This window comes from Dermacentor andersoni, chromosome 4, assembly GCF_023375885.2.
Source record: "Dermacentor andersoni chromosome 4, qqDerAnde1_hic_scaffold, whole genome shotgun sequence".
NCBI lineage: Eukaryota > Metazoa > Arthropoda > Arachnida > Ixodida > Ixodidae > Dermacentor > Dermacentor andersoni.
In genome coordinates this window covers 131,220,127-131,229,908 of record NC_092817.1, presented here as the reverse complement: position 1 = coordinate 131,229,908, position 9,782 = coordinate 131,220,127, and the positions used below count along the sequence as shown (strand labels likewise).

Below are 9,782 nucleotides of genomic sequence, written 5' to 3'. Positions count from 1 at the left end.
AGATATAATACAGGTACAGTCATCCGTTCGTCAGGGTTGTCCTCTCTCGCCTTTACTCTTCGCCATATACTTAGAACCGCTTTGCTTAAGCGTGCTTTGCGACTCGAGCATTAAAGGATACAGGTATGCCGATGAGGAAATTAAAGTGCTAGCTTATGCAGATGACATTGCCTTCTTTTGCGTCGATAAGCCAAGCATTGCCAAGGCAATAGACGCTACCCTGCGTTTCTGTGAGACTGCAGGAGCTACTGTAAATTTTGACAAAAGTAGAGGCTTTTGGCTAGGCATGTGGGCGCTCACTCCCTCTGTATTCGCGAATATTCATTGGAATCAGTCTCCGTTGCGATATCTTGGAGTACCTCTCGATAACTTCCGTAATAGTGGACCTCATTGGACGTCCGCGATAACCACTATTCGTCGAAAGGTGACAACCTGGCAGGGACGTGATCTCTCCATTTTTGCGAGAGCTAAGGCATGCAATACATTTCTCGCTTCGAAGCTTCTTTATGTTCTGCAGGTCTTGCACTGCTCACGTGTCCATGTCCAGGCATTTCATAGAATATTTGCATGTTTTATTTGGCATTCATCATGGGATGCCATGAGAAGGGACAACCTTCTTTTCCCGCTTGAAAAGGGAGGCCTGGGTCTTGTGCATTTGTTTGTGCGACAATTGGTCATGCGCTTATTTTACCTTAAAAATGTCCGTCATCCATTCCTTCTCGCAGTTCATCCAGCACGTCTTGCGTCACACCTCCCTTTTCTTTTTGTCACGACAAACTTTGCTCAAGAACTACCGTTATGGGGCTTCCTAAAGGAACTTGTCGACGCTATTTCATTCTTAAAAGCCAGATTCACCCTTGAATATTTGTTTACCGTTAATCGCACGTCGCTAAATGTAGCGCTTACAGATAACCTTTTCCCTGAACCTCTGTACCGAAAGCCGTATCTGTCTCTATTTGGTCAAGATGTTCTTTGCCGTGTCCGTAGAATGTGCATTGCGCCTGCAGCGAAAACGTTTTTCTTTAAGCTGCACACCTCCACACTGCCAGTTAAAACGTGGCTTCAGGAAAAAGGACTGTTCGTACCCTGGAATACAAATTGCAGACTTTGCAATCAACCCGAGACAATAGAGCATTGCTTTATACTTTGTCGTGATGCATTTCATTTTTGGGACATTCTACGAAGAACTCTCAAAAAAGACTTTCCTCTCACATATTATGGTATCCGGTTCCTTCCTTTCAAAAGACAGCCAGTAATACACCATACGATTTGTTTGTTATTAGGACTTTATTCATTATGGAGAAGTCGAATGAACGACAGACATGCCGAGCCACCTCACTCAACAAGGTCTATCTTCCGTGAAGAAACTGCTCAAGTCCGTAGTGTGGTTTCTACATATGATCCCGTACCTGAGTGGATTTCTCGTCTGGACGCTTGTGTTTGTTTGCCAGAATTTTGAACTGTCATGGGACTGCATACTGTGTGTGAATTTTTGTGTGTGTGTGTATGTTCATATGTAATGTAACTGCATTGATTTGACACTACCAATATTTCCATGCAACAAAGAAAAAAAAAAGAACTCATGGCTGAATGGTAGCGTCTCCGTCTCACACTCCGGAGACCCTGGTTCGATTCCCACCCAGCCCATCTTGCAAGTTGCTTTAATTTATGAATTGCATTCCACAATTTTTCGCTCACGGCCAACGTCGCCGACGACACCGGCTTTTCTGCGACACGAGCTTCTTAACGCTATCGCGTTAAAATTTGGCTTATATCCGCAGTCGCGACCGATAATTCGTAAGTGTCCCTGTTTAGTACATTGTAATCCTGGTTTTTGCCTTTCATTGAGGCAGCGACCAATTTGGCCTATATATGTCTTCTCACATGATAGTGGAATTGAATAAACAACCCCAACAACGCAAGTCCCAAAACGCCTGCTGTGTATGGTTGAACAGACAGTGGTGCGCGGATGGAGTGGATTTACGGCCGTACAGAGCCTGCGCAGCGTATCCGGCGCGGAAAACGCTACTTCCACGCTGACCTTGCGGCCAATATTTTTTAATGTGTGAGAGACGTTATGCAAATATGGTATGACTGCTGGCCTCTTTCGTTCATCATTTCTTTGTTGGGCTTTTGTGTTACTGTCCTTCCTTATCTGCTTTAATAACTTTTCTCTGCTTTATTCTGCTTTAATAGATATTCTTCGTAAGTCCTGCCAAGTAGGCTCGGTCGCTCGCACAGTAACGATGAATAATTGGCAGATTTGAACCAAGGATCCTTAGCTCAGCAGCCACGTAATTGACAAGTGGTAGGTTCCGCCGATGGAGAAGTAGTGGCAGGAGGAAAGTACGAAATAAGTAACCATGACAAATTCATAACAGAAAAAAAAAGAAATTCGTGCTGGTCTTTCTTTTTTAAGGCAAAGAATTACAGAAAATGTCGAAATCAGTTTATGAAGCTAGGTCAAGGTTTTATAGAATAAATAACGAATACAGCTTTTTTTTTTGTCACTATGTTTTTGAGTGGTAAAGAAACGGTGTATCGCGCACGGTTTTGCGACCAATGTGCAGTGGAACGTGACCCAATTGAAATTATATTGGCATGTTTGTCCGAAGTGTTCGCTGAAGCATATTTTCAAATCCGTGATGGATGAATGCAAAACTTTAATGAAGGCTCTGAGGTGCGTGACTCAGCGCGCTGCGGGCCGCTCCCACGTTGCGACAGTCAGGCCCTGCCCGACCGCCACATCGTGAACCCTCTGGACAGCCCATAGTTGCGCCCCGGCATCGGGGCTCTTGATAGCAGAGAGCCACTTGTCCTCATTTATTTGTTCTGTGCCTCGTAACGAGGGGCAACGCCAGAGCATATGGTCTAGGCTAGCGATGTCATTGCAGTGTCTGCAAGAACTAGTGGCATAGGTGTCGGGATAAATTTTGTGGAATAAAGCCGGGCTGGCATACGAGCCTGTTTGCAATAATCTGAGGGTCAATTTCCTGTGCTCTATTTAACTTCTTGTGTGGAAGGGGAAAGTCTCTCCTGCCGAGATAAAAGTGCTGGGCAGTGTCATTGTATGTGGTCGGTTGATCTCTGCTCTCCACCACTGCGGGCCGGCGTTGGAGTTCTCCATGGTCGCGGAATGCGAGACCTCGCGCCTTGGAGTGGGCCAGCTCGTTGAGGTTTGTGGGGCCTCCCATGATGGATCCCATGATAGCGGGAAACCACATGAGAGTGTGGGTGGCGATACTTTTGCCGTCGAGGATGCGACAGGCTTCCTTACACACGGTGCCAACGCTGAAGGCGCGGATGGCTGCCCTGGAGTCGCTGAAGATATTGGCATGTTTGTCGTCCAGGAGGGCCAAGGCAATGGACACTTGCTCGGCCGCACGCGACGGCGTGCTTCGTACCGAAGCGGCGTTAACGGTAGAACCCCTGTGGTTGATTGACACTGCCGTGAAATTGTTGCTGTTGCCATACTGGGCCGCGTCAACGAAGCAGCTGCCGCCAGGGTGTTCTGTTGCGCGGCGTAGGAGCGCCACCGCTCTAGCCTTCCTTCGTTCTACGTTGCGCTGGGAATGCATATTGCGTGGGGCGGGCGATATGATGATGGTATCTTTCTGCTCTTTCGGAAGGCCCTGGTAGGCGTCTTCCACAGTGGCCGGGGGTACGCCCATCTCAGTTAGGAGTCGTCTGCTCGCTCTGGTGCCGGAGACCCTGAGAATCTGTGCTCTTTCTTGTGCTTCTGCAATTGCTTACAGGGTATTATGAATACCCAACTGCAGGAGTCGGTCGGTGCGTGTGTAGTTTGGTACTCCGAGCGCGCTCTTGATCCCCCTCCTTATCATGGCATTTAGCTTGTTTCGCTCGGCTCTCTTCCAGACGTGCATGGCCGCTACGTACGTAAAATGGCACAACAAGAAAGCGTGGACTAGCCTTAACAGATTCTCTTCGCTCAGGCCTCTCCTTCTGTTAGCTACCCGCCTGATTAGACCGATGACGCTATCCGTCTTTTTTGCTAGTTTGTGAATGGTGATGCTATTCGTGCCCGCCCCTTCGAGTGTCATTCACAAGATTCGAATGGACGCGACTTTGGGAATGGGATCTCCGCAATTGGTGTAGAGATTAATGTCAATTTCAGTGGGGGGTTTCCAGTTCTGTGGCTTGCGGCCCTTTCTACTTGGGCTGTAGAGAAAGAGCTCCGATTTCTTTGGGGAGCACCGGAGTCCCGTGTCGGTTAGAAAGCGCTCTGTAGTGTCGACAGCTTCCTGGAGAGCGGCGTCGACTTGTCCGTCACTGCCACCCGCGCACCAGACAGTGATGTCGTCCGCGTAGATCGTGTGACCGATGCCTTGGACCTGGCCTAGATACCTTGAGAGGTCGACCATTGCGATGTTGAAGAGGAGTGGTGAGATGACTGACCCCTGCGGGGTGCCTCTTCTGCTCAGCTCCATTTTCTCCGATTCCAAATCTCCAGCCTTGAGGATGGCGCATCGTTTGCTCAAGAAAGACCTGACGAAGGCATGGAAGGACGAGCCCAGGTCGAGCTTGGAGATGGCGTCGAGAACAAACTCGTGACGGATGTTATCAAAGGCCTTCTCCAGGTCCAAACCAAGAATGGCTCTCGTGTCCCGAGTGCAGCGTTTCAGGATTTGGATCTTGATAAGCTTCATGGCGTCCTGGGTGGAGAGGCCTGGCCTGAAACCTATCATGTTGTGAGGGAAAAGGTCGTTGGTCTCGATATACTCGGCAATTCTGTTATGGATGGCGTGCTCGGCCACCTTCCCTACACATGACGTCAGTGAGATCGGGCGGAGGTTGTCCAGGCTCGGCGGTTTACCGGGCTTTGGGATTAGTATGACCTTCGCCAACTTCCATTCTTCAGGTACAATTCCCTGCTCCCAAATCCGATTTATCTCATCCGTAAGAAACTCGATCGATGGGTCCTCTAGGTTTCTGAGAGCCTTGTTGTTAATGTGATCCGGGCCGGTTGCTGGCCTACCATTGAGGTCGTGTAGGGCGCGGCGGATTTCACTGATTTTGAAAGGCTCGTCCAGCGCGGAGTTCGGCTTCCCTTTGTATACTGGGTATGCCGCCTCATCGGACACAGTCTTGAGCGACAGGTACTTCTTAGCCAACATCTCCAGCATGTCCTTTTCCGAAGACGACTTCTTGGCTTCGTGGAGCGCTTTAGCGAGGACAGTTCTCTGGTTTGACTTGGTGCCGGAGTCGTCGAGCAAGTGTTTGAGAAGATTCCACTTCCCTCCCGTGCGCAGCTGCCCGTCGATTGAATTGCAAATTTCGTCCCATTGCTGCCTAGACAGGGCTGGGCAGTGCTCGTCGATCTGCTTGTTGATCTCGGCTATCTCTTTTCTGAGCTTGCGATTCAAGCGTTGGCTTTTCCACCTCTCGAGAAGTGATTGCTTAGCCTCGAGAAGGTGTGCTAGCCTGCTATCCATTTTGTCTGTCTGTAGATCCGTCTCTATGGTTTTGGTGGTGGAGCAGACATCTTGCAGAATTAGTGCGCACCACTGGACGAGACTCTCCGGCTTTTCTCCACGGGCGGCGCGGGCCTTGCGAACCTCACGGAATTTGTCCCAGTCAGGCACCGATAACGCCTTCTTTCTTTTCTGCTCCACTTGTAAGCTGGTGACCGTGATGTAGTGATCACTACCGAGGTCTATGAGCAGATTCGACCACATGGCTGAGACAGCGTTTTTAACAAAGGCGAGATCCGGGACAGAGTCCCTGGTCGAGGAGGTGCCCCGTCTGGTGGGAAAGGCTGGGTCCGTCAATAGAGAGAGTCCCGCATCTCCCGCCTCCTGCCACAGGCTTCTGCCCTTGACCGTGTCGTGCGTGTAGTTCCACGCGTGAAAGGGGGAGTTGAAATCGCAGGCCACAACCAGTGGAGAGCTTATGGCGAGTTTCGTTGCCCTAGTTATGATGGTTTTGAAACGTTGTCTGTGATCGCTCGGGCTGCTATATACGTTAAGTATAAAAATGCTGGAGATGTTGGATTGACTTGGGATGACTTCTACTAGGGAGGTCTCCGTCTTGCTAGGCCGGACCCCTAGATAGTGTGCGACGAAAGTGAACTTGCTGTTGACTAATGTGCAGATTCCTCTGCCGTCCCCACGGAGAGCAAGAGCTTTGTATCACTGGAGTGAAACCTGATCAGTCATCGCTTCTTGCAATAATATAACATGTGGCTTTTCTTTGTGAGTGCGAACAAACTGCTGCAGGGTGCATTTTTTATGGTGGAGTCCCCCGTAGTTCCACTGCCAAATCCTAAATTTGGTGTGTGGCCCCATCCTCTCTGTATAGAGCGCCTTCCGGCGTTGCTACTAGGCTCTCGAGGGAGATGGTTCTATTAATCGGTCCGGGAATGTGCAGTGGTGGCGGCGCAGGTACCGACGCGCCATCCAGCAAGTTAACGGGACGTACGTGGGTCGACGTCCTGATGTTCATTTCCTGCACCTTGGACTCTATCTCTAACATTCTGTTTTCTAAGCATTGAATTCCGACATTTTGCGCTTCTAACTTCTGATCCACGACCAAGAGTCGCTGATCCACTGCAGATAGTCGTTCGTTGATTTTCTTGATCTCGAAGCAGATGGAACTAAACATTTCTGTGACTTCGGACTTGGCTTTAGCCTGTACATTTTCGGGCATGCTGAGAACGGCCTTTCTTTTGGCTGGGTTGCCCGAGTGACTCGCATCCACGACCATGGCAACGTCTGCGGTTTGGGGAGAGGCGGTCCCCGAGGGGGATGAACTAGCGGCTGGAAAGGCATGAGGTCCCCGAGGGGGTTTGGGAGAGGGGGTCGCCGAGGGGGTCCCTGAGGGGGTTGAACTAGGGACTGGAACGTGGTGAGCTTGACTAGCCTTTCTGAGCTCTGCTATTTCGGCTCGCATTAACTCAATTATGCTACGCATCTCGGCATTTTCTTTCCTAAGCTGATCTATTTCAGATGAACCATGCACTGGCGTCGCACCCCCCGTTACCTTTTCGCCAGTTCTCCCTCCACTCCGCACCCTGTATGCCCAGGTGGCGCCTTGTTTCCCAGGACCGGCTGGCTCCTCGAACCGGACCCTGTTCTGTGGGCCCCAGGTGTGGCTTCCCGATCTGGAGCGGCCCCGGGACCTGGTAGGCTGAAGCACAGTATAGGCGCGATAAGAAAACTTAGTGTGTACAACCGGCTACACCCAGTTGGAGCACTTTTTTTAGCGCTAGTCAGTACTGGTGTGGTACGAAATTATACCGAAAAGCACACTGGTGGAAAAAAAGAAGGGAAGATATTGATACGACCGTATCCGTTACAGGTATAGATAGTGGTACATGATGGATAGGGAATTTTCGAGAAAGGAAAAGCAAAGATTAAGGATCTGTGAGGCGAAAAAGAAAAGAAAGTACATTTAACCAGTGCCTTATGAGCTACTGAAACACTGTACCAGGATTTAAAGACGTGAAATGCGTTTATTGTAGAAGGGGGTGAACATAAACACTTCCGAACACCAATCGAATACGAATAGTATATACAGAATATCGAATAGTGAAGCGCCGACGAATAAACAGCAATTTTCCTTTCGATGATGATGATGATAATGCATGAAATCGCCTTTGAAACGGGGCGGAGACAAGTGGACACCCAGCCTTGTTTAGTTAATCAGGTGTGGTACACATGCTTTTCATTCTAGTTCTTTTTGTATGTAGGTCCTTAATCTTTGTTTTTCCTTTCTCAAGATTTACCTATCCACCATGTACCACTGTCTATACCTGTGACGGATACGGTCGTATAAATATCTTCTCTTCTTTTTTGCACCAATATGCTTTTCGGTATAATTTCGTACCACACCAGTACTGACTAGCGCTACAAAAAGGGCTCCGACTGGGTGTAGCTGGTTATACACACTAAGTTTTCTAATCACGCCTCTACTGTGCTTCAGCCTACCTAAAATTTTGCGGTGGCTGAGGCCGCGCCAGCGTTTCACGTTATCCTGGCATGCGTCGCCGGGACGCTGCGAAGTGATACCTTCGCTGCGCAACGCCGGCAGTTTACGCTGCGTTGTGGAAATTCAGCTTGATGCTCTCAGTCTACACGCGAGCTTGAACCCCTTCCGCGTTTGCGGTAGTGAGACTGGCCCCGACGCGTGATCTGGAGCCTAATCAGCGGCAGACTTACCGCGACGGTTTGCTGTCAGCCAGTTGCCTTGGCTGTCGGCTTACACAGCGCAGTTTCGCTGGGTGTCCACCACCAAAGTTACGGTTTAGTGCCACGTCAACGCAAATATATTCACAGAATATGCCCGAGTGATCGAGCAGCTGCGGAAATCAGTATGCCACCATAAACAAGTTCGTCTTTGCTTTGTCTCGAGTACGAGTTGAGCGATGCAACTTGATCACCAAAACCAAAGTGTCGATTACACATGCTCTAACTTTACCGTGTTTGGGAGCTTATAACAGGCATAATAAATTCAAAGAAACAAACGAACAGTAAAACGGGGGTGCGGGTATGTATAGGCGAATTTCCGACTCGAGGTGTGACTTCACGGCAATGTCAATTTCGCCTCGTAGTGTGGTTTCACAGCAGTGCGGTCTGCGCTGCCATGAAAACATATTTAGGGCAAAGTTTTCGGCCATCCGCGTCATCGAAGAGGTGGAAAACAGAGCGGGTGCCCGAATTTACGACGGGGTAGATGAGTGCACTGGGCGTTGTAACGCAGTTGTCTTCGTCTCTTATACTGGCCGATTTTTCTTCTTTCTTTCCTTTTCAAGGTGGTGTAATTGAGGGCGCACCTTATAGGCGGGAGAAAAGGTATGTTCGTTCCGTTCGAATACTTCAAAAGCTCTTGTACTACTGAAATTCGAGCTGAAGCGAATATCGAAAAGCGTAATATTCGATTGAATATTCCAAAATATTGAATATTCACATAAGCATACAGATAACATACAGCACATCTTTTTTTCGTGTTCAACGAACTAGCGCACATATTCTGGCCAGAATGATTTGTTAATGATATTTTGGATTTTTCCCAGTTCACCTGCATATACATTGTAATTAGATTCTAAAGGGCAGAAAAAAATGCTGCCTAAACATTGTCCTTGCTAGCGGCCCTCTTCGGTTTGTGGGATACACTAGGAATGTAGGGTTAACACGATACCTCGGTCGTGGGTAATGCTTTTTAATTTCTGGCTGTGTAGCTTGGTTATTTGCGGTTAAGGCTCTTCCCATAATTTTGTGTTGTTTGACAAGACAGCGCGCTGAGACAAACAAGTAAAAAATAAACAATAAATACGAAATAAGGGATTGCCATGTGACAAAAGTTACATGAATAGCTGCTTATCTTTAGAGCCTGGTTGTAAACAAGCTCTCTAAGATTGAAAAGCTACCAGCTTTCCGAAAACTCCAGATAAATAACGTCTGAAAAAATATGGGAAGTTGTAGAGAAAGAAAAAGAAGTGCTGCTGAATTACTTGCGGGCCGTAGACACATGTAAAAAAACGTCCCTTTCAAGGAAAACGTCACTATAGTTGTAGCGTGGAAAAAAAAAAAAAAAGAAAGCTACATGTCTAGATTGCCAGAAACACAACATGATAGACTACGGGCAAAATCGTGGGTTTTCATGGTGGCTTCTGCCACAAAACCGAACAGAGAGATTGAATCACTCAGAAACTTTTGCCTTTGTTTCACTTCGGATAATTCGCGATACTTTGTTTAGCGGACGAAGAGAAGTAACCATACTTGTGTCTCAGTAGGCTGTTAAGAAATATTGGGTCAACCTGATTA

The 9,782-nt window shown here is 48.3% G+C and overlaps 1 protein-coding gene across 1 annotated transcript; it reads left to right on the top strand.

The window, feature by feature from the left end:
• Window positions 1-286: 286 nt before the first annotated feature.
• On the top strand, window positions 287-1,637 carry LOC126537818 (uncharacterized). The gene has a single exon (XM_050184900.3). The coding sequence runs from the start codon at window positions 287-289 to the stop codon at window positions 1,457-1,459; it is 1,173 nt and encodes a 390-aa protein (XP_050040857.1). The 3' UTR covers window positions 1,460-1,637.
• The last annotated feature ends 8,145 nt before the right edge of the window (window positions 1,638-9,782 follow it).